Raw genomic sequence first — 26420 nt, 5'->3', positions numbered from 1 at the left:
TTCACTTTTGTGAAAAAAAAATGATTTTTTATTTTTACGACTCTACATTATAAACTTCTGTGAAGCACTTGGTGGGTCAAAGTGCTCACCACACCTCTAGATAAGTTCCTTAGGGGGTTTACTTTCCAAAATAGTGTCACTTGTGGGGGATTTCAATTTTTAGGCACATCAGGGGCTCTCAAAACGCAACATGGCTTCCCATCTCAATTCCAGTCAATTTTGCATTGAAAAGTCAAATGGTGCTCCTTCCCTTCCGAGCTCTGCCATGCGCCCAAACAGTGGTTTACCCGAACATATGGGGGATCAGCGTACTCAGGACAAATTGCATAACAACTGTTGGGGTCGAATTTCTTCTGTTACCCTTAGGAAAATAAAAATTGCAGGAGAAAAGATCATTTTTGTGAAAAAATATGATTTTTTATTTTTATGGCTCTGCATTATAAACTTCTGTGAAGCACTTGATGGATCAAAGTGCTCACCACACATCTAGATAAGTTCCTTAGGGGGTCTACTTTCCAAAATGGTGTCACTTGTGGGGGTTTCAATGTTTAGACACATCAGGGGCTCCAAAACGAGGCTGAAAGGATTAACCCCTGCATGACCAGTCCAGAGAGATGATAGCAGAAAACAAACCCCAAACTGGATCATGAGAGTATGGACCAGGACTTGCATTTTATTCTCCAGCTCTGTGGTGCTACTTACTATTTATCTCATTAAGCTAATATACTGGCACACTTTAGCTTATTTACACTCTATATAGGTCTTTGTGCTTAATGCACATTTGGAGGTTGAATGGTGACTTCTATGCACTTAATAAACTTTAGGAGGTTTTATTATGATTAATGTGGTGTGTTGTGTACTGTTGTGTGTTGTGTACTGTTGAATTGCTTCAGCCGGTCAAATAATATATATTTTTTTAATAACTCTGTCAATTAATAAACTTTTGGATTTTATCTTTACCTATGGCCTTGTTTGCACAATTTCTTTGTATATAATCAACATTTGAATTTTTTGTGCTTGACTGTTGTCCTTTATCATTCCGTTTGGATATACCTGAGGTTATCTTTCAGCGCCCAATCTAGGTTTAATGTTTATTAATCATTGATTTCATTTAAAACATTTCCCACATTATGAACATGAAAAAGACTTCACTCCTGTGTGGGTTCTCTGGTGGTTATCAAGATGCGCTTTCCGGTTAAAACATTTTCCACATTGTGAACAGGAAAAAGGCTTCTCTCTGGTGTGGGTTCTCTGGTGCTTATTCAAATCTGATTTCTGGTTAAAACATTTCCCACATTTTGAGCATGAAAAAGGCTTCTCTCCTTTGTGGGTTCTCTGGTGGTTATCAACATGTTCTTTCCTGTTAAAACATTTTCCACATAGTGAACAGGAAAAAGGCTTCTCTCCTGTGTGGGTTCTGTGGTGGTTGTCAAGATGAGCTTTCCGGTTAAAACATTTTCCACATTGTAAACAGGAAAATGGCTTCTCCCCTGTGTGAATTTTATGATGCCTAACAAGATATGATTTCTGGTTAAACCGTTTTCCACATTCTGAACATGAAAAAGGTTTCTTCCCTGTATGGGTTTTCTGGTGGTTAACCAAAGTTGATTTCTGGTTAAAACATTTTCCACATTCTGAACAGGAAAAAGGCTTCTCCCCTGTGTGGATTCTATGGTGGTTATCAAGATGTTCTTTACAGTTAAAACATTTCCCACATTCTGGACATGAAAAAAGATTTTCACCTGTGTGGATTTTCTGGTGCCTTACAAAATATGACTTCTGCTTAAAACATTTCCCACATTCTATACATAAAAATGGTTTCTCCCCTGTGTGAATTCTCTGGTGCATAATCAAATCTGATTTCTGGTTAAAACATTTCTCACATTCTGGACATGAAAGAGGCTTCTCTTCTTTCTGAGATCTCTGGTGGCTATCAAGATGCGCTTTCCGGTTAAAATATTTTCCACATTGTGAACAGGAAAAAGGCTTCTCCCCTGTGTGAGTTCTTTGGTGTATAACAAGATTCAATTTCTGGATATAACATTTCCCACATTCTGAACAGGAAAATTGCTTCTCCCCTGTGTGCATTCTCTGGTGCATAAGAAAAACAGATTTCTGGTTAAAACATCTCCCACACTTGGAACAAGAAAATCTTTTTGCCGCTGTGGGAATTTTGTGATGTTTAAGAAAAGACTTTTCAATGGAACTACTAGTTCCATATTCTGAATGCGAAAATGGCTTCTTTGCTTTAGGAGCAGTTCGTTTTTTAATGCTTATTTTATGACTTATATTTTCCTTAGTGGTCGGTAATGAATCGGAAGACGGGACCAGTATCAAAGAATCAGATGACAGATCTTTACTGTGAAGGGATGATGGTTTATCTGGAGTAATGGTATTCACTTCAATTGTATTCTGTGTGATCTCAAGATCATCTGATATAAAAATTGAAGACGTCAGCTGTCCCTCTGATCTCCTGGTACAGTCATCTGCAAAGTATAAAACCAATTATTGTTTTGAATAAAATATCCTTGAATTTTATATTTAAACTGTCAGTAAAAATGGCAAGTTATGTAAAAAAAAATTGAAAATTTGAATTATTCACCAAGACAATGACAATTCATTGTCTAATAGAAAAATTCATAACATAGACAAGTGAAGCTTGGTGCTCAACTGATTGTTCATTTTGCCTCCCAAATACGGAATAAAAAGCCACTAAACAATGTTATGTAGTCAAAAATGATACCAATAAAAGCTAATGAGGTTTACACATTATTAATGGCTGAAAGTCTCTTGAAAAGCAAAATGGCTTCCATAAACCAATCCAGCAAAATCCGCTCTCCCGAAGTCAAATCTCCCCTAGCTTCTGAGGCTCGCAGTGTGCCCAAACCACATTGAGCTTCCATGTATTTGGCATTACTATAATGAGAAGAACCCACTTAACCTTGTTAAATATTACCGTAATTGAATCATTCATATTCTCAATCCTGTACTGAACACATTGCTTACTGCTGACACTATCAAAAGCTATTTCTGTGTATATAGCTCAGAGTATAAGTTAACACCATATACAGAGAACACGTGGTCTGTGTTGGACATATATAAACGTCTCTTAGGAGGGTGTGGGGGTCTTTTTGTCACGTGGGACGGTCACCTCCCTTCCTACACATCATTCTCCATGGACAACAGATGAAGAAGCAACAGCTGATAGCGGAAGCCATGATGACTTCAAACTTCACACAGACAGACGGTTTTACCATTCAGGACCTTGGGAAAGATGAGTAACAAGACAAGCGCTGATATCTACACATAGACAATCTACTTTTATGTTTTGCTGCAATGGTGGATAATTCAATAAACCACTATACTTTTCATCAGAATATCATGACATTTTTCTTTAAAGAATAACGCACCTGGTTAAGTCTTGATTAAATATATGTGCGAAATAACCATTTTTAACAAACCTACAGTGTTTATTTGTCTCCTGGAGCACAACCTTGGCACTATGTGTTGGGTAATAAAAGAGTATATTTTCAGTTTTCACTTTCCAACATCCACTGCTTGCTAATTTGCAGAAAGTGCCAGTGGAATCAAAATAGTCATTACTCCTATAGATTAATTCACTGAGGGTTGCTCCTGTGATGTCTACTTTTGTCACTGGAGCTGCCTTATTCATTCTGCAGGTTGCACTGGTGATGGAGGAGACATCAGAACCAGAAGACTTTGTCCAGCCACTAGGATTAGGGTCGCTAGGATCAGTAGTACCATCCAGTCTGGCAGTATGGGTGTGTGTTCTGTCCAGCTGCAATAAATCTGCTCCCTGCTTCAGCCAATTGGAGAGCTCCCCCCTACTAACGCTTGAAGGATATTGCCAGATGCAGCCTTGTTCTCCTCTGATTCCATCCACTTTACTCTAACTGGGTCGCTGTGACCAGTGGGGTACCGCAGGGGTCAGTGTTGGGACCTGTTCTCTTCAGCATATTAAAGATCTGGTAGTAGGTTTACACAGTGAAATATTGATATTTGCATATGATGCCAAACTATGTAAAGCAGTCAATACGAGAGAAGATAGTATTCTGCTACAGATGCATCTGGATAAGTTGGAAACTTGGGCCGAGAGGTGGCAGATGCGGTTTAACAATGATAAATGTAAGGTTATACACATGGGAAGAAGGAATCAATATCACCATTACACACTGAATGGGAAACCACTGGGTAAATCTGACATGGAGAAGGACTTGGGGATTCTAGTTAATTATAAACTTACCTGGAGCAGCCAGTGCCAGGCAGCGGCCGCCAAGGCAAACAGGATCATGGGGTGCATTAAAAGAGGTCTGGATACACATGATGAGAGCATTATACTGCCTCTGTACAAATCCCTAGTTAGACCGCACATGGAGTACTCTGTACAGTTTTGGGCACTGTTGCTCAGAAGGCTATAATGGAACTACAGCGAGTACAAATGAGGGCAAGAAAATTAATAAAGGGGATGGGGGAACTACAATACCCAGAGAGATTAGCAAAATTAGAGTTATTTAGTCTAGAAAAAGATGACTGAGGGGTGATCTAATAATCATGTACAAGTATATAAGGGGACACTCCCTACTCACCTGGATAGTTATCAGTAGGAATCTTCTCTTTACACTGTTCATCACTACTCACAGATGTCTCTGTAGTATTAATATGGGTCAGATCTTCACCCTGAAACAAATATTGTAAAAGTCACCGACAGATGGAGAAGTCACATTTATGATCAGCTCTAATCCTGCCATCTCCACCGTTCTCATTACACAAGTATAAAACATATAATACTGGTGGATAAAACAAGACTGAGCACAAGACCTTCACCGGCGTCTACACATCATAAGGGAGATCTCCTGACACCTTCTCTCCATCTAACTGATGATCCTGAGGAGCATTGGGATCTTCTTGGTTACAGTCCTGTGGAAGAAGAGGACGGGGGCATCTCTCAGGTGTTGTCCTCTTACTGGATAGATCTGGAGGAAACACATACAGGGACTGAATTCATTCTTTACATACAGATAACTATAGGCCGTGTGTATTTAGTCCTGTCTATTACCTGGAGATGTGAGGGGCTGGGGAACCTCCATTATGGCGTTCTTGTACAGATCTTTGTGTCCTTCTAAATACTCCCACTCCTCCATGTAGAAATAGACAGCGACATCCTGACACCTTATAGGAACCTGACACATACAATTATATCATCATCCCTCTGATCTCTTCATAGTGTTACTGTATAAATTCCCAGCAGTGTCTCTCCATCTACCTGATGATCCTGAGGAGCATTGGAATCTTCTTGGTTACAGTCCTGTGTAAGAAGAGGACGGGGACATCTCTCTGGTGTTGTCCTCTTACTGGATAGATCTGGAGGAAACACATACAGGGAGTGAATTCATTCTTTGTATAGAAATAATTATAGACCGAGTGTACTTACTTAGTCCTGTCTATTACCTGGAGATGTGAGGGGCTGGGGAATCTCCATCATGACGTCCTTGTACAGATCTCTGTGTCCTTCTACAAAGTCCCACTCCTCCATGGAGAAATAGACAGCGACATCCTGACACCTTATAGGAACCTGACACATACAAACATACTGTCATGTCCAAAATCCCTTAAGGTACCTTCACACTGAGCAACTTTACAACGATCCGCGACGTTGCAGCGTCCTCGATAGCGATCTCGTTGTATTTGACACGCAGCAGCGATCAGGATCCTGCTGTGACATCGCTGGTTGTAGCTGAAAGTCCAGAACTTTATTTGGTCATCAAGTCGGCGTGATTCGTCATGTTTGACAGCAAAAGCAACGATGCCTGCAATGTTTTTTCACAGAGCTAACAACCAGCGAGAACGATAAGTACGTCACTGGATCGCTCCTGCATCGTTCTGGAGTTGCAGTGTTTGACATCTCTACAGCGACATAACAGCGACGCTCCAGCGATCTAGTTTAGGTCGGCTCGATGTTCATATCGCTGGAGCGTCGCTAAATGTGACGGTACCTTTACTGTATAATGTCCCAGCATTCCCAGCAGTGTCACCTCTCCAGTCAGCAGCTCAATCATCTTGTAGATGAGTTCTAGGATCTTCTGGTCATTGATGTCTTCATGGATCAGGGGGTGAGGTGGAGGCCCCGTGATTGGGCTCAGGGGTCTTCTACATCCCTCAGACACAGGGTCCTGACAGCGATCACTAGAGGTCTTCTTCACCACTGTGTAGTCCTGGTAATGGAGAGACACATTAATAAATCTCACTACAGACATTTCCAGAGTCCTCACCTCTCCAGTTCTGTCCATCTGTTATTCCCATAGATGAGAATGATGTAATGTGATGTCATCAGAATCTCTCACCTCTTCAGTAAGCCGGAAGAGGATCTCTAGGGTGAGGTGTAATATCCTCTCCGCCATCTTGTCTCTGTTCATATCCATCTTTGATGGGTAAATCCAGAAAATTTTCTTAATATAGAAGATATCTAATGAGAGGATTCAATATTATAGGGACCTGAATAGGAAGATCATGAGCTGATGTAACATCATGAAGAATTCTGTGTAATAATACAATAACTGTACAGAATAAAGGGGAAACATATCATTACACCATGTTACAAATTATTATGCAGATGACATTTTTCTCTGATTGTCCTAAATGGTCGGTGCAAATGATAGTCAGTCTGATAAGTCATCACCCGTTAGATTATACATCGAATATTATTGAAGAAACCTCCCAATAATAACAGTATAATCTCCAAAATGAATACATTTTCAACAGCAGAAAAAAAAAAGGCAGCAACACTTACCTGCCCAGATCTTGGAACAAATGCACTGCAGGGTGCAGCCAGCCCATAAAGAAAGATGTTGGCAACACAGGTGCAAAATACCAGATCAACAGCCAGTCTCCACATACCCACTCCTGGAGGGGGTGACTGCCCAGTATGCAATTGCACAATAAAGGCCCACATAGGGCGTTGTTCACACAATGGTACTGCATAGTGTCTGGTTCACAGCCTATTAGTCACGCCCCTACTTTTCGATTAGGCGGGCTGGCCAGTACACTCTCAGGGGCGTGACTAATAGGCTGTGAACCAGACACTATGCAGTGCATTTGTTCCAAGATCTGGGCAGGTAAGTGTTGCTGCCTTTTTTTTTTCTGCTGTTGAAAATTGAATTTTTGTAGACCTTGAGTCTCTCTCTAGTGGCTTTGCTATTTAGTTTAGTGTAGGACTCGTAAGCGTGAGGACCCTTGGCGTGGGTTACTAGCTTGCGTATTTTGGCCAAAATATCAACCAATACCTCACTATTTTTGTATATTTTTGCACTATTTTTCGGGGTGCAGCCAAGCCCAAACACGTTCGGTCTCGCATGAGGGGTGTTCGTACTGGGAGGCATTGAGAGTGTACTGGCCAGCCCGCCTAATCGAAAAGTAGGGGCGTGACTAATAGGCTGTGAACCAGACACTATGCAGTACCATTGTGTGAACAACGCCCTATGTGGGCCTTTATTGTGCAATTGCATACTGGGCAGTCACCCCCTCCAGGAGTGGGTATGTGGAGAGTGGCTGTTGATCTGGTATTTTGCACCTGTGTTGCCAACATCTTTCTTTATGGGCTGGCTGCACCCTGCAGTGCATTTGTTCCAAGATCTGGGCAGGTAAGTGCTGCTGCCTTTTTTTTTTTCTGCTGTTGAAAATTGAATTTTTGTAGACCTTGAGTCTCTCTCTAGTGGCTTTGCTATTTAGTTTAGTGTAGGACTCGTAAGCGTGAGGACCCTTGGCGTGGGTTACGAGCTTGCGTATTTTGGCCAAAATATCAACCAATACCTCACTATTTTTGTATATTTTTGCACTATTTTTCGGGGTGCAGCCAAGCCCAAACACGTTCGGTCTCGCATGAGGGGTGTTCGTACTGGGAGGCATTGAGAGTGTACTGGCCAGCCCGCCTAATCGAAAAGTAGGGGCGTGACTAATAGGCTGTGAACCAGACACTATGCAGTACCATTGTGTGAACAACGCCCTATGTGGGCCTTTATTGTGCAATTGCATACTGGGCAGTCACCCCCTCCAGGAGTGGGTATGTGGAGAGTGGCTGTTGATCTGGTATTTTGCACCTGTGTTGCCAACATCTTTCTTTATGGGCTGGCTGCACCCTGCAGTGCATTTGTTCCAAGATCTGGGCAGGTAAGTGTTGCTGCCTTTTTTTTTTTTCTGCTGAAAATTGAATTTTTGTAGACCTTGAGTCTCTCTCTAGTGGCTTTGCTATTTAGACCAAAATGAATAAAGACTCAGAGTGCGCTGTTCCAAATTATTAGGCACAGTAGAATTTCTAAACATTTGATATGTTTTAAAGAACTGAAAATGCTCATTTGTGGAATTTGCAGCATTAGGAGGTCACATTCACTGAACAAAAAAAGCTATTTAACTCTAAAACCTCCAAACAGGCCATGGACATGGTAACTTAGGAACCCTTCTTTGATATCACCGTCACAATTTTTGCATTCTTGAGTCTATGGAGAGTTTCTGCTTGTATTTCTTTGCATGAAGTCAGAATAGCCTCCCAGAGCTGCTCTTTTGATGTGAACTGCCTCCCACCCTCATAGATCTTTGGCTTGATGATACCCCAAAGGTTCTCTGTAGGGTTGAGGTCAGGAGAAGATGGTGGCCACGCCATGAATTTATCTACTTTTATGCCCAAAGTAGCCAATGACAATCAATTAATATCAGAATGAATGAACATCGCTCCTCTATTCGGTTGTATGAATTTAGGATGAAATCCACTGCGGGCACTGCAAGAAAAAGAATGAAAAAGAGCAGAAGTTTGGTGAGACCACCGTGGCCGGACGTTTCTCAGAGATGGTGATAAAAGTTCTGATCTCTGATGGTCGGTGTTAGAAGACGCGACCGCAGCAGATTCACACAGGATCTTCTACAGAGACGATTTCCCTGGAATCATTTTCTCCCAAAGGGTTAAATGAAGTTTGTAACTTTGATATCTTTCTATGAAGCTTCTTCTCTGAACTTATTCCTCTGTTTTCTGCCGTATTTCTATTACTCTCCAGAATCCGTAATGTATTAAGTCCTGTAGAAACTGATAAGAATCATTTCTAATTCTGTGTTTCCAGGATTCTTCTTGTGGGAATTGGCTGCGATATCCCCTGTGCAATATATTTCTGGTATTATTAGTTTATAATACAGTAATTCAATGGTTGTGAGGTGGTTGTTTGTTAATCTCCCTTTTCTCTTGTTTTCTCGTGTTATGTATTATTTTTATGTAACGTACAGTATGTGCATTTGTTCTGACATTTGACATCTGATGGATCTTACGTCGCGGATTTGAAAGGATCTTCTCCTGAATTTTCTAACAGGACTTACAGGTGGAACCAGTCCTGAAAGCAGAATATCCAGCAAGTATTAGTCATATATTCATGAAAATTCCCTAAAGTGTCATCAATTGTATCTAGCAAAACGCTTGAGTCCTGGTTACTTGTTATGACCTGGTGGTCAGGATAATAATGGACCTGGTGGTTAAGAGCACACGGAATGACCTGATAGTTACTGATATTAAAGGACGAGCTCTGGGACGTGGGAACCCTGCTGACCGCAATCCCTAATCCTATCAAACACACTAGAAATAGCCGTGGATTGCGCCTAACGCTCCCTATGTAACTCGGCACAGCCTAAGGAACTAGCTAGCCCTGAAGATAGAAAAATAAAGCCTACCTTGCCCCAGAGAAATTCCCCAAAGGAAAAGGCAGCCCCCCACATATAATGACTGTGAGTAAAGATGAAAATACAAACACAGAGATGAAATAGATTTAGGAAAGTGAGGCCCGACTTACTGAACAGACCGAGGATAGGAAAGTTTACTTTGCGGTCAGCACAAAAACCTACAAAAAGACCACGCAGAGGGCGCAAAAAAGACCCTCCGCACCGACTCACGGTGCGGAGGCGCTCCCTCTGCGTCCCAGAGCTTCCAGCAAGCAAGACAACAATAAAAATAGCAAGCTGGACAGAAAAATAGCAAACCAAAGAAATACAAGCTGGAACTTAGCTTCTGCTGGGAAGACAGGTCACAAGAACGATCCAGGAGTGAACTAGACCAATACTGGAACATTGCAGGTGGCATGGAGCAAAGATCTAAGTGGAGTTAAATAGAGCAGCCAGCTAACGAATTAACCTCGTCACCTGTGGAAGGAAACTCAGAAACACCCACCAGAGGAAGTCCATGGACAGAACCAGCCGAAGTACCATTCATGACCACAGGAGGGAGCCCGACAACAGAATTCACAACAGTACCCCCCCTTGAGGAGGGGTCACCGAACCCTCACCAGAGCCCCCAGGCCGACCAGGATGAGCCAAATGAAAGGCACGAACCAGATCGGCAGCATGAACATCAGAGGCAAAAACCCAGGAATTATCTTTCTGACCATAACCCTTCCACTTGACCAGGTACTGGAGTTTCCGTCTCGAAACACGAGAATCCAAAATCTTCTCCACAACATACTCCAACTCCCCCTCAACCAACACCGGGGCAGGAGGATCAACGGATGGAACCACAGGCGCCACGTATCTCCGCAATAACGACCTATGGAACACTTTATGGATGGCAAAAGAAGCAGGAAGGGCCAAACGAAATGAAACAGGATTGATAACCTCAGAAATCTTATACGGACCAATGAAACGAGGCTTAAACTTAGGAGAGGAAACCTTCATAGGAACATAACGAGACGACAACCAAACCAAATCCCCAACACGAAGTCGGGGACCCACACAGCGCCGGCGGTTAGCGAAACGTTGAGCCTTCTCCTGGGACAATGTCAAATTGTCCACCACATGAGTCCAAATCTGCTGCAACCTATCCACCACAGTATCTACACCAGGACAGTCCGAAGACTCAACCTGCCCTGAAGAGAAACGAGGATGGAAACCAGAATTGCAGAAAAACGGCGAAACCAAAGTAGCCGAGCTGGCCCGATTATTAAGGGCGAACTCAGCCAACGGCAAAAAAGACACCCAATCATCCTGATCAGCAGAAACAAAGCATCTCAGATACAGTGGGGCAAAAAAGTATTTAGTCAGTCAGCAATAGTGCAAGTTCCACCACTTAAAAAGATGAGAGGCGTCTGTAATTTACATCATAGGTAGACCTCAACTATGGGAGACAAACTGAGAAAAAAAAATCCCAAAAATAACATTGTCTGTTTTTTTATCATTTTTTTTGCATATTATGGTGGAAAATAAGTATTTGGTCAGAAAAAAACAATCAAGATTTCTGGCTTTCACAGACCTGTAACTTCTTCTTTAAGAGTCTCCTCTTTCCTCCACTCATTACCTGTAGTAATGGCACCTGTTTAAACTTGTTATCAGTATAAAAAGATACCTGTGCACACCCTCAAACAGTCTGACTCCAAACTCCACTATGGTGAAGACCAAAGAGCTGTCAAAGGACACCAGAAACAAAATTGTAGCCCTGCACCAGGCTGGGAAGACTGAATCTGCAATAGCCAACCAGCTTGGAGTGAAGAAATCAACAGTGGGAGCAATAATTAGAAAATGGAAGACATACAAGACCACTGATAATCTCCCTCGATCTGGGGCTCCACGCAAAATCCCACCCCGTGGGGTCAGAATGATCACAAGAACGGTGAGCCAAAATCCCAGAACCACGCGGGGGGACCTAGTGAATGAACTGCAGAGAGCTGGGACCAATGTAACAAGGCCTACCATAAGTAACACACTACGCCACCATGGACTCAGATCCTGCAGTGCCAGACGTGTCCCACTGCTTAAGCCAGTACATGTCCGGGCCCGTCTGAAGTTTGCTAGAGAGCATTTGGATGATCCAGAGGAGTTTTGGGAGAATGTCCTATGGTCTGATGAAACCAAACTGGAACTGTTTGGTAGAAACACAACTTGTCGTGTTTGGAGGAAAAAGAATACTGAGTTGCATCCATCAAACACCATACCTACTGTAAAGCATGGTGGTGGAAACATCATGTTTTGTGGCTGTTTCTCTGCAAAGGGGCCAGGACGACTGATCCGGGTACATGAAAGAATGAATGGGGCCATGTATCGTGAGATTTTGAGTGCAAACCTCCTTCCATCAGCAAGGGCATTGAAGATGAAACGTGGCTGGGTCTTTCAACATGACAATGATCCAAAGCACACCGCCAGGGCAACGAAGGAGTGGCTTCGTAAGAAGCATTTCAAGGTCCTGGAGTGGCCTAGCCAGTCTCCAGATCTCAACCCTATAGAAAACCTTTGGAGGGAGTTGAAAGTCCGTGTTGCCAAGCGAAAAGCCAAAAACATCACTGCTCTAGAGGAGATCTGCATGGAGGAATGGGCCAACATACCAACAACAGTGTGTGGCAACCTTGTGAAGACTTACAGAAAACGTTTGACCTCTGTCATTGCCAACAAAGGATATATTACAAAGTATTGAGATGAAATTTTGTTTCTGACCAAATACTTATTTTCCATCATAATATGCAAATAAATTGTTAAAAAAACAGACAATGTGATTTTCTGGATTTTTTTTTTCTCAGTTTGTCTCCCATAGTTGAGGTCTACCTATGATGTAAATTACAGACGCCTCTCATCTTTTTAAGTGGTGGAACTTGCATTATTGCTGACTGACTAAATACTTTTTTGCCCCACTGTATGTTTCCAAAGTTTGATTAGTTCGTTCGGTTTGAGGATGGAAAGCCGGGGAAAAAAACAAATCAATGCCCATCCTAGCACAAAAGGATCGCCAAAACCTCAAAACAAACTGGAAACCTCTGTCAGAAACGATGTTCTCCGGGATACCATGTAAACGAACCACATGCTGGAAAAATAATGGCACCAAATCAGAGGAGGAAGGCAATTTAGACAAAGGTACCAAATGGACCATCTTAGAAAAGCGATCACAAACCACCCAAATGATCGACATCTTTTGAGAGACGGGGAGATCCGAAATAAAATCCATAGAAATATGCGTCCAGGGCCTCTTCGGGACCGGCAAGGGCAAAAGCAACCCACTGGCACGAGAACAGCAGGGCTTAGCCCGAGCACAAGTCCCACAGGACTGCACAAAAGAACGCACATCCTGTGACAAAGACGGCCACCAAAAGGATCTAGCCACCAAATCTCTGGTACCAAAGATTCCAGGATGCCCAGCCAACACTGAACAATGAATCTCAGAGATAACTCTACTAGTCCATCTATCAGGGACAAACAGTTTCTCCGCTGGGCAACGGTCAGGTCTATCAGCCTGAAATTTTTGCAGCACTCGCCGCAAATCAGGGGAGATGGCAGACAAAATTACCCCCTCTTTGAGAATACCCGCCGGCTCAGGAACACCCGGAGAGTCGGGCACAAAACTCCTTGACAGGGCATCAGCCTTCACATACTTAGAGCCCGGAAGGTACGAAACCACAAAATCAAAACGGGAGAATAATAACGACCATCGAGCCTGTCTTGGATTCAACCGTTTGGCAGACTCAAGATAAGTCAAATTCTTGTGATCTGTCAAGACTACCACGCGATGCTTGGCTCCTTCAAGCCAATGACGCCACTCCTCGAATGCCCACTTCATGGCCAACAACTCACGATTACCAACATCATAATTACGCTCAGCAGGCGAAAACTTTCTAGAAAAGAAAGCACATGGCTTCATCACCGAGCCATCAGAACTTCTTTGAGACAAAACAGCCCCTGCTCCAATCTCAGAAGCATCAACCTCAACCTGAAACGGGAGCGAAACATCTGGCTGGCACAACACGGGCAGAAGCAAAACGTCGCTTCAACTCCTGAGAAGCTTCTACAGCCGCAGAGGACCAATTGACCACATCAGCACCTTTCTTGGTCAAATCAGTCAACGGTTTAGCAACACTAGAAAAATTACTGATGAAGCGATGATAAAAATTAGCAAAGCCCAGGAACTTTTGCAGACTCTTCACAGATGTCGGCTGAGTCCAATCATAAATGGCCTGGACTTTAACAGGGTCCATCTCGATAGTAGAAGTGGAAAAAATGAAACCCAAAAATGAAACCTTCTGAACTCCAAAGATACACTTTGACCCCTTCACAAACAAAGAATTCGCACGAAGGACCTGGAACACCATTCTGACCTGCTTCACGTGAGACTCCCAATCATCCGAGAAGACCAAAATATGCAGAAGATTATACGCCCCTCGAAGATCTATCTTGGTGAACCAACTAGCCCCTTTAATACGAGCAAACAAATCAGACAGCAACGGCAAATGATGCTGAAATTTGACTGTAATTTTATTAAGAAGGCGGTAATCAATACAAGGTCTCAAAGAACCATCCTTCTTGGCCACAAAAAAAGAACCCTGCTCCTAACGGTGATGACAACGGGCGAATATGGCCTTTCTCCAAGGATTCCTTTATATAACTCCGCATAGCAGCGTGTTCTGGCACAGATAAATTGAACAATCGGCCCTTAGGAAACTTACTACCAGGAATCAAATTAATTGCACAATCGCAATCCCTATGAGGAGGTAGGGCACTGGCTTTGGGCTCATCAAATACATCCCGATAATCCGACAAAAACTCTGGAACTTCAGAAGGAGTGGAAGACGAAATAGACAAAAATGGAACATCACCATGTACCCCCTGGCAACCCCAGCTGGACACAGACATAGATTTCCAGTCCAATACTGGATTATGAACCTGTAGCCATGGCAACCCCAAAACGACCACATCATGCAGATTATGCAACACGAGAAAGCGGATATCCTCCTGATGTGCAGGAGCCATGCACATGGTCAATTGGGTCCAGTACTGAGGCTTATTCTTGGCCAAAGGCGTAGCATCAATTCCTCTCAATGGAATAGGATACTGCAAGGGCTCCAAGAAAAAACCACAGCGCCTAGCATACTCCAAGCCCATCAAATTCAGGGCAGCGCCTGAATCCACAAATGCCATAACAGAATAGGATGACAAAGAGCAAATCAGAGTAACGGAAAATAGAAATTTAGACTGTACCGTACCAATGGTGGCAGACCTAGCGAACCGCTTAGTGCGCTTAGGACAATCGGAGATACAGTTAGGGCCAGAAATATTTGGACAGTGACACAATTTTCGCGAGTTGGGCTCTGCATGCCACCACATTGGATTTGAAATGAAACCTCTACAACAGAATTCAAGTGCAGATTGTAACGTTTAATTTGAAGGGTTGAACAAAAATATCTGATAGAAAATGTAGGAATTGTACACATTTCTTTACAAACACTCCACATTTTAGGAGGTCAAAAGTAATTGGACAAATAAACATAACCCAAACAAAATATTTTTATTTTCAATATTTTGTTGCAAATCCTTTGGAGGCAATCACTGCCTTAAGTCTGGAACCCATGGACATCACCAAACGCTGGGTTTCCTCCTTCTTAATGCTTTGCCAGGCCTTTACAGCCGCAGCCTTCAGGTCTTGCTTGTTTGTGGGTCTTTCCGTCTTAAGTCTGGATTTGAGTAAGTGAAGTGCATGCTCAATTGGGTTTAGATCTGGAGATTGACTTGGCCATTGCAGAATGTTCCACTTTTTGGCACTCATGAACTCCTGGGTAGCTTTGGCTGTATGCTTGGGGTCATTGTCCATCTGTACTATGAAGCGCCGTCCAATCAACTTTGCAGCATTTGGCTGAATCTGGGCTGAAAGTTTATCCCGGTACACTTCAGAATTTATCCGGCTACTCTTGTCTGCTCTTATGTCATCAATAAACACAAGTGACCCAGTGCCATTGAAAGCCATGCATGCCCATGCCATCACGTTGCCTCCACCATGTTTTACAGAGGATGTGGTGTGCCTTGGATCATGTGCCGTTCCCTTTCTTCTCCAAACTTTTTTCTTCCCATCATTCTGGTACAGGTTGATCTTTGTCTCATCTGTTATGTTTGCTAATGACAGGTGTTATGAAGGCAATCCAGAAACACAGTGTGCTTAGCGATCAGAGCGCACACAGTGATCTGACAAATACCCAAAAATACAAGAACGAGCTCTGAGACGTGGAAACTCTGTAGACTGCACACCTGATCCTATCCTAAACACAACTAAAAGCGGCTGTGGATTGCGCCTAACAACTACCTAGGCAACTCGGCACAGCCTAAGAAACTAGCTAGCCTGAAGATAGAAAAATAGGCCTGACTTGCCCCAGAGAAATTCCCCAAAGGAAAAGGCAGCCCCCCACATATAATGACTGTGAGTAAGATGAAAAGACAAAACGTAGGGATGAAATACATTCAGCAAAGTGGGGCCCGATATTCTAGGACAGAGCGAGGACAGTAAAGCGAACTTTGCAGTCTACAAAAAACCCTAAAGCAAAACCACGCAAAGGGGGCAAAAAAAACCCACCGTGCCGAACTAACGGCACGGCGGTACACCCTTTGCGTCTCAGAGCTTCCAGCAAAACAAAAGACAAGCTGGACAGAAAAAAAGCAACAAAAAAGCAAAAAGCACTTAGCTATACAGAGCAGCAGGTCACAGGAACAATCAGGAGAAGCTCAGATCCAACACTGAAACATTGACAAGGAGCAAGGATAGCAGCATCAGGCGGAGTTAAGTAATGAAGCAGTTAACGAGCTCACCAGAACACCTGAGGGAGGAAGCTCAGAAGCTGCAGTACCACTTGTGACCACAGGAGTGAATTCAGCCACAGAATTCACAACAGTACCCCCCCCTTGAGGAGGGGTCACCGAACCCTCACCAGAGCCCCCAGGCCGACCAGGATGAGCCGCATGAAAGGCACGAACAAGATCGGAAGCATGAACATCAGAGGCAAAAACCCAGGAATTATCTTCCTGAGCATAACCCTTCCATTTAACCAGATACTGGAGTTTCCGTCTAGAAACACGAGAATCCAAAATCTTCTCCACAATATACTCCAATTCCCCCTCCACAAAAAACAGGGGCAGGAGGCTCAACAGATGGAACCATAGGTGCCACGTATCTCCGCAACAACGACCTATGGAATACATTATGTATGGAAAAGGAGTCTGGGAGGGTCAAACGAAAAGACACAGGATTGAGAACCTCAGAAATCCTATACGGACCAATAAAACGAGGTTTAAATTTAGGAGAGGAAACCTTCATAGGAATATGACGAGAAGATAACCAAACCAGATCCCCAACACGAAGTCGGGGACCCACACGGCGTCTGCGATTAGCGAAAAGTTGAGCTTTCTCCTGGGACAAGATCAAATTGTCCACTACCTGAGTCCAGATCTGCTGCAACCTATCCACCACAGAATCCACACCAGGACAGTCCGAAGACTCAACCTGTCCTGAAGAGAAACGAGGATGGAACCCAGAATTGCAAAAAAATGGAGAAACCAAGGTAGCCGAGCTGGCCCGATTATTAAGGGCGAACTCAGCCAACGGCAAAAAGGACACCCAATCATCCTGGTCTGCAGAAACAAAACATCTCAGATATGTTTCCAAGGTCTGATTGGTTCGTTCGGTCTGGCCATTAGTCTGAGGATGGAAAGCCGAGGAAAAGGATAGGTCAATGCCTATCCTACCACAAAAGGCTCGCCAAAACCTTGAAACAAACTGGGAACCTCTGTCAGAAACAATATTCTCAGGAATGCCATGCAACCGAACCACATGCTGAAAGAACAAAGGTACCAAATCAGAGGAGGAAGGCAATTTAGCCAAGGGCACCAGATGGACCATTTTAGAAAAGCGATCACAGACCACCCAAATGACTGACATCTTTTGAGAAACGGGAAGGTCAGAAATGAAATCCATCGAAATATGTGTCCAAGGCCTCTTTGGGACCGGCAAGGGCAAAAGCAACCCACTGGCACGAGAACAGCAGGGCTTAGCCCTAGCACAAATCCCACAGGACTGCACAAAAGTACGTACATCCCGTGACAGAGATGGCCACCAGAAGGATCTAGCCACTAACTCTCTGGTACCAAAGATTCCAGGATGACCAGCCAACACCGAACAATGAAGTTCAGAGATAAGTTTATTAGTCCACCTATCAGGGACGAACAGTTTCTCTGCTGGACAACGATCAGGTTTATTCGCCTGAAATTTTTGCAGCACCCGCCGCAAATCAGGGGAGATGGCAGAAACAATGACTCCTTCCTTGAGGATACCTGCTGGCTCAGATAAACCCGGAGAGTCGGGCACAAAACTCCTAGACAGAGCATCCGCCTTCACATTTTTAGAGCCCGGAAGGTACGAAATCACAAAGTCGAAGCGGGCAAAAAATAACGACCAACGGGCCTGTCTAGGATTCAAGCGCTTGGCAGACTCGAGATAAGTCAAGTTCTTATGATCAGTCAATACCACCACGCGATGCTTAGCTCCTTCAAGCCAATGACGCCACTCCTCGAATGCCCACTTCATGGCCAGCAACTCTCGATTGCCCACATCATAATTACGCTCAGCGGGCGAAAACTTCCTGGAAAAGAAAGCACATGGTTTCATCACTGAGCAATCAGAACCTCTCTGTGACAAAACCGCCCCTGCTCCAATCTCAGAAGCATCAACCTCGACCTGGAACGGAAGAGAAACATCTGGCTGACACAACACAGGGGCAGAACAAAAACGACGCTTCAACTCCTGAAAAGCTTCCACAGCAGCAGAAGACCAATTAACCAAATCAGCACCCTTCTTGGTCAAATCGGTCAATGGTTTGGCAATGCTAGAAAAATTACAGATGAAGCGACAATAAAAATTAGCAAAGCCCAGGAACTTTTGCAGACTTTTCAGAGATGTCGGCTGAATCCAATCCTGGATGGCTTGGACCTTAACTGGATCCATCTCGATAGTAGAAGGGGTAAAGATGAACCCCAAAAATGAAACTTTCTGCACACCGAAGAGACACTTTGATCCCTTCACAAACAAAGAGTTAGCACGCAGGACCTGAAAAACCATTCTGACCTGCTTCACATGAGACTCCCAATCATCTGAGAAGATCAAAATGTCATCCAAGTAAACAATCAGGAATTTATCCAGATACTCACGGAAGATGTCATGCATAAAAGACTGAAACACAGATGGAGCATTGGCAAGTCCGAACGGCATCACTAGATACTCAAAATGACCCTCGGGCGTATTGAATGCAGTTTTCCATTCATCTCCTTGCCTGATTCTCACCAGATTATACGCACCACGAAGATCTATCTTAGTGAACCAACTAGCCCCCTTAATCTGAGCAAACAAGTCAGATAACAATGGCAAGGGATACTGAAATTTAACAGTGATCTTATTAAGAAGGCGGTAATCAATACACGGTCTCAGCGAACCATCCTTCTTGGCTACAAAGAAGAACCCTGCTCCCAGTGGTGATGACGATGGGCGAATATGTCCCTTCTCCAGGGATTCCTTCACATAACTGCGCATAGCGGCGTGTTCGGGCACGGATAAATTAAATAATCGACCTTTAGGGAATTTACTACCAGGAATCAAATTGATAGCACAATCACAATCCCTATGCGGAGGTAGAGCACCGGACTTGGGCTCTTCAAATACATCCTGATAATCAGACAAGAACTCTGGGACCTCAGAAGGGGTGGATGACGAAATCGACAAAAATGGAACATCACCATGTACCCCCTGACAACCCCAGCTGGATACCGACATGGAATTCCAATCCAATACTGGATTATGGGTTTGTAGCCATGGCAACCCCAACACGACCACATCATGCAGATTATGCAACACCAGAAAGCGAATAACTTCCTGATGTGCAGGAGCCATGCACATGGTCAGCTGGGCCCAGTATTGAGGTTTATTCTTGGCCAAAGGTGTAGCATCAATTCCTCTCAATGGAATAGGACACCGCAAAGGCTCCAAGAAAAACCCACAACGTTTAGCATAATCCAAATCCATCAGATTCAGGGCAGCGCCCGAATCCACAAACGCCATGATAGAAAACGACGACAAAGAGCATATCAAGGTAATGGACAGAAGGAATTTGGACTGTACAGTACCAATGACGGCAGACCTAGCGGACCGCTTAGTGCGCTTAGGACAATCAGAAATAGCATGAGTGGAATCACCACAGTAGAAACACAGACCATTCAGACGTCTGTATTCCTGCCATTCAACTCTAGTCATAGTCCTATCGCACTGCATAGGCTCAGGTTTAACCTCAGGTAGTACCGCCAAATGGTGCACAGATTTACGCTCGCGCAAGCGTCGACCGATCTGAATGGCCAAAGACAAAGACTCATTCAAACCAGCAGGCATAGGAAATCCCACCATGACATCCTTAAGAGCCTCAGAGAGACCCTTTCTGAACAAAGCTGCCAGCGCAGATTCATTCCACTGAGTGAGTACTGACCATTTCCTAAATTTCTGACAATATACTTCTATATCATCCTGACCCTGGCACAAAGCCAGCAAATTTTTCTCAGCCTGATCCACTGAATTAGGCTCATCGTACAGCAATCCGAGCGCCAGGAAAAACGCATCGACACTACTCAATGCAGGGTCTCCTGGCGCAAGAGAAAATGCCCAGTCTTGAGGGTCGCCGCGCAAAAAAGAAATAATAATCAAAACCTGTTGAATAGGATTACCAGAAGAATGAGGTTTCAAGGCCAGAAATAGCTTACAATTATTTTTGAAACTTAGAAACTTAGTTCTATCTCCAAAAAACAAATCAGGAATAGGAATTCTTGGTTCTAACATAGATTTCTGATCAATAGTATCTTGAATTTTTTGTACATTTATAACGAGATTATCCATTGAAGAGCACAGACCCTGAATATCCATGTCCACACCTGTGTCCAGAATCACCCAAATGTCTAGGGGAAAAAAAAAAGTGAACACAGAGCAGAAAAAAAAAAAAAAAATGATGTCAGAACTTTTTCTTTCCCTCTATTGAGAATCATTAGTTTGGCTCCTTGTACTGTTATGTTTGCTAATGACAGGTGTTATGAAGGCAATCCAGAAACACAGTGTGCTTAGCGATCAGAGCGCACACAGTGATCTGACAAATACCCAAAAATACAAGAACAAGCTCTGAGACGTGGAAACTCTGTAGACTGCACACCTGATCCTATCCTAAACACAACTAAAAGCGGCTGTGGATTGCGCCTAACAACTACCTAGGCAACTCGGCACAGCCTAAGAAACTAGCTAGCCTGAAGATAGAAAAATAGGCCTGACTTGCCCCAGAGAAATTCCCCAAAGGAAAAGGCAGCCCCCCACATATAATGACTGTGAGTAAGATGAAAAGACAAAACGTAGGGATGAAATAGATTCAGCAAAGTGGGGCCCGATATTCTAGGACAGAGCGAGGACAGTAAAGCGAACTTTGCAGTCTACAAAAAACCCTAAAGCAAAACCACGCAAAGGGGGCAAAAAAAACCCACCGTGCCGAACTAACGGCACGGCGGTACACCCTTTGCGTCTCAGAGCTTCCAGCAAAACAAAAGACAAGCTGGACAGAAAAAAAGCAACAAAAAAGCAAAAAGCACTTGGCTATACAGAGCAGCAGGTCACAGGAACAATCAGGAGAAGCTCAGATCCAACACTGAAACATTGACAAGGAGCAAGGATAGCAGCATCAGGCGGAGTTAAGTAATGAAGCAGTTAACGAGCTCACCAGAACACCTGAGGGAGGAAGCTCAGAAGCTGCAGTACCACTTGTGACCACAGGAGTGAATTCAGCCACAGAATTCACAACACTCATCTGTCCATAGAATACTTTTCCAGAACTGAGCTGGCTTCTTGAGGTGTTTTTCTGCAAATTTAACTCTGGCCTGTCTATTTTTGGTATTGATGAATGGTTTGCATCTAGATGTGAACCCTTTGTATTTACTGTCATGGAGTCTTCTCTTTACTGTTGACTTAGAGACAGATACACCTACTTCACTGAGAGTGTTCTGGACTTCAGTTGATGTTGTGAATGGGTTCTTCTTCACCAAATTAAGTATGCGGCGATCATCCACCACTGTTGTCATCCGTGGACGCCCAGGCCTTTTTGAGTTCCCAAGCTCACCAGTCAATTCCTTTTTTCTCAGAATGTACCCAACTGTTGATTTTGCTACTCCAAGCATGTCTGCTATCTCTCTGATGGATTTTTTCTTTTTTTTTCAGCCTCAGGATGTTCTGCTTCACCTCAATTGAGAGTTCCTTTGACCGCATGTTGTCTGCTCACAGCAACAGCTTCCAAATGCAAAACCACACACCTGGAATCCACCCCTGACCTTTTAACTGCTTCATTGATTATAGGTTAACGAGGGAGACGCCTTCAGAGTTAATTGCAGCCCTTAGAGTTCATTGTCCAATTACTTTTGGTCCCTTGAAAAAGAGGACACTATGCATTACAGAGCTATGATTCCTAAACCCTTTCTCCGATTTGGATGTGGAAACTATCATATTGCAGCTGGGAGTGTGCACTTTCAGCCCATATTATATATATAATTGTATTTCTGAACATGTTTTTGTAAACAGCTAAAATAACAAAACTTGTGTCACTGTCCAAATATTTCTGGCCCTAACTGTAGCATGAGTGGAATCACCACAGTAAAAACATAGCCCATTCCGACGTCTGTGTTCTTGCCGTTCAGCTCTGGTCAAAGTCCTATCACATTGCATAGGCTCAGGCCCATGCTCAGATAGTACCGCCAAATGGTGCACAGCTTTACGCTCACGCAAGCGTCGATCGATCTGAATTGCCAAGGACATAGACTCATTCAGACCAGCAGGCATGGGAAATCCCACCATGACATCCTTAAGGGCTTCAGAGAGACCCTTTCTGAAGATTGCTGCCAGGGCACATTCATTCCACTGAGTGAGCACAGACCACTTTCTAAACTTATGACAATATATCTCCGCTTCATCCTGACCCTGACACAGAGCCAGCAAGATTTTCTCTGCCTGATCCACTGAATTAGGTTTGTCATAAAGCAATCCAAGCGCCAGGAAAAACGCATCAACATCACGCAATGCCGGATCTCCTGGCGCAAGGGAAAATGCCCAGTCTTGAGGGTCACCACGTAACAAAGAAATAATGATCTTTACTTGTTGAACAAGGTCACCTGAGGAGCGAGGTTTCAAGGCAAGAAACAATTTACAATTATTTTTGAAATTCAAGAACTTAGATCTATCACCAAAAAACAAATCAGGAATTGGAATCCTAGGCTCTGACATCGGATTCTGAACCACAAAATCTTGAATGTTTTGTACCCTTGTAGTGAGATTATCCATCCAAGAGGACAGACCTTGAATGTCCATGTTTACACCTGTGTCCTGAACCACCCAGAGGTAAAGGGGAAAAGAGAGACAAAACACACTGCAAAGAAAAAAAATGGTCTCAGAACTTCTCTTATCCCTCTATTGAGATGCATTAGTACTTTTGGCCACCTGTACTGTTATGACCTGGTGGTCAGGACAATGATGGACCTGGTGGTTAAGAGCACACGGAATGACCTGATAATTACTGATAATAAAGGACGAGCTCTGGGACGTGGGAACTCTGCTGACCGCAATCCCTAATCCTATCAAACACACTAGAAATAGCCGTGGATTGCGCCAAACGCTCCCTATGCAACTCGGCACAGCCTAAGGAACTAGCTAGCCCTGAAGATAGAAAAATAAAGCCTACCTTGCCTCAGAGAAATTCCCCAAAGGAAAAGGCAGCCCCCCACATATAATGACTGTGAGTAAAGATGAAAATACAAACACAGAGATGAAATAGATTTAGCAAAGTGAGGCCCGACTTACTGAACAGACCGAGGATAGGAAAGGTTACTTTGCGGTCAGCACAAAAACCTACAAAAAGACCATGCAGAGGGCGCAAAAAAGACCCTCCGCACCGACTCACGGTGCAGAGGCACTCCCTCTGCGTCCCAGAGCTTCCAGCAAGCAAGACAACAATAAAAATAGCAAGCTGGACAGAAAAATAGCAAACCAAAGAAATACAAGCTGGAACTTAGCTTCTGCTGGGAAGACAGGTCACATGAACGATCCAGGAGTGAACTAGACCAATACTGGAACATTGCAGGTGGCATGGAGCTAAGATCTAAGTGGAGTTAAATAGAGCAGCCAGCTAACGAATTAACCTCGTCACCTGTGGAAGGAAACTCAGAAACACCCACCAGAGGAAGTCCTTGGACAGAACCAGCCGAAGTACCATTCATGACCACAGGAGGGAGCCCGACAACAGAATTCACAACAGTTACTCAAATCCAGTAGGTTGGAGAGGCTTGCCTCGAGTACCTAGTATAATGAAAGTCAATGAGAAACTCAAACATTTTTCCAGAAGACTCTAACAAGAGGGCAGGAAAATTGCTGAAAAGGATTGAAACAGCACTCAAATGGAATAGGAACAGCATTGAGAAGAAGCCTGAACACATTTCTGACTTCCAGGTCACAGTCTGTCCTGGAGTGACCTATGAAGCTTTTTTCTCAGAACAAGGCTCAAAAGCTTGTACTACAGAATTGGTGGACCTCGTAGGAGTGCTATGGACTATGTCGGAGCTATGGGGCTAATAAATTGGTGAATGAGCGACTGTCTCTTGTCTTTATCCATTTAACTCTCTCTTTTAGGCCTTTCAGGTTTCCATTTGTGGACTGCATCGGAATGCTTGGACTACTTTGGGCCAGTATGAATTTTTAATTTAAATCAATAAATTGGTGAACCAGGAAATCAGGGAGTTTTTTAAATATACATTTTTGTGTGATAGATACCTCTCCAATATTAATCCCAGGGATTGATGTCAGCTTACAATACACTGCTGACATCAGTCCCAAAATATATTACTCCTATTGCCAACATACCAAGGCAATTGGGAAGAGCCAGACAAAGTGCCAGAATTGGTGCATCTAGTGTGATGTGCCAATTCTAGAGGGCTGCAAACTTGCATTTCTATGTGGGGAATGGGCCAATTTCCAGCCGGATAATATCAACCCCCAGCTGTCCGCTTTACCTTGGTTATCAAAATAGGGAGCATCCCACATAATTGTTTTTATTAATTATTTAATATATTTAAAAAAATGTAAAATACGCCCTTTAGTGCAGCATGAAAGGCACTAGAGGGTCAAAATTGATAATATTTAGGGTGGAATGGACATTAATCTAAGCTGTTTCTCCTATAATAATTCTCCCTGAACTGCTTCCAGAGGACATTGTGGTGAGCATCGTTTCACCGGGTCTTATATTAACCCCTTAATCCCATATGACGTACTATCCCGTCCAGGTGACCTGGGACTTAATTCCCAGTGACGGGATAATACGTCATATGCGATCGGCCGCGCTCACGGGGGGAGCGCGGCCGATCGCGGCCGGGTGTCAGCTGACTATCGCAGCTGAAATCCGGCACTATGTGCCAGGAGCGGTCACGGACCGCTCCCAGCACATTAACCCCCGGCACACCGCGATCAAACATGATCGAGATGTGCCGGCGGTACAGGGAAGCATCGCGCAGGGAGGGGGCTCCCTGCGTGCTTCCCTGAGACGATCGGTACACGGTGATGTACTCACCGTGTACCGAGCGTCTTCTCCCTGCAGTCCCCGGATCCAAAATGGCCGCGGGGCTGCATCCGGGTCCCGCAGGGAGTACTTCCGGGTCGCCTGCAGCTCTGTAAGCCTGCAGCGATGTCAGTGAGATCGCCGATCTTACAGAGTGCTGTGCAAACTGTAAGATCGGCGATCTGTGATGTCCCCCCCGGGACAAAGTAAAAAAAAAAAATTTACTAAATTAAATTACTAAATAAATAAATAAATAAAAAATATTATTCCCATAAATACATTTCATTATCTAAAAAAAACCCCAAAAAACAATAAAAGTGCACATATTTAGTATCGCCGCGTCCGTAACGACCCGACCTATAAAACTGTCCCACTCGTTAACCCCTTCAGTGAACACCGTAAGAAAAAATAAAAACGAGCCAAAAAACAACGCTTTATTATCATACCGCCGAACAAAATGTGGAATAACACGCGATCAAAAAGACAAGATATAAATAACCATGATACCGCTGAAAACGTCATCTTGTCCCGCAAAAAACGAGCTGCCACAAAGCATAATAAGGAAAAAAATAAAAAAGTTATAGTCCTGAGAATAAAGCGATGCCAAAATAATTATTTTTTCTATAAAATAGCTTTTATCGTATAAAAGCGCCAAAACATAAAAAAATGATATAAATGAGGTATCGCTGTAATCGTACTGACCCAACGAATAAAACTGCTTCATCCACTTTACCAAACGCGGAACGGTATAAACACCTCCCCCAAAAGAAATTCATGAATAGCTGGTTTTTGGTCATTCTGCCTCACAAAAATCGGAATAAAAAGTGATCAAAAACTGTGACGTGTCCAAAAATGTTACCAATAAAAACGTCAACTCGTCCCGCAAAAAACAAGACCTCACATGACTCTGTGGACCAAAATATGGAAAAATTATAGGTCACAAAATGTGGAGACGCAAAAACTTTTTTGCTATAAAAAAAA

The 26420-nt window shown here is 43.6% G+C and overlaps 1 protein-coding gene across 1 annotated transcript; it reads right to left on the bottom strand.

Moving 5' to 3' along the window:
* On the bottom strand, positions 1-24183 carry LOC138662909 (oocyte zinc finger protein XlCOF6-like). The gene is made up of 9 exons (XM_069748908.1): positions 24067-24183; positions 6363-6484; positions 6054-6233; positions 5470-5593; positions 5285-5382; positions 5078-5201; positions 4882-4994; positions 4608-4698; positions 1-2486 (listed from the first exon to the last, which is right to left on the bottom strand). Exons 2-9 carry the CDS (start codon positions 6438-6440, stop codon positions 1129-1131), a joined length of 2166 nt encoding a protein of 721 aa, XP_069605009.1. The 5' UTR covers positions 6441-6484; positions 24067-24183; the 3' UTR covers positions 1-1128.
* Positions 24184-26420: the final 2237 nt, after the last annotated feature.

This window comes from Ranitomeya imitator, chromosome 2 (assembly GCF_032444005.1).
Source record: "Ranitomeya imitator isolate aRanImi1 chromosome 2, aRanImi1.pri, whole genome shotgun sequence".
NCBI classification, from domain to species: Eukaryota; Metazoa; Chordata; class Amphibia; order Anura; family Dendrobatidae; genus Ranitomeya; species Ranitomeya imitator.
Note: the sequence above shows the minus strand (reverse complement) of the source record. Positions and strands in the feature narration are given on the sequence as shown.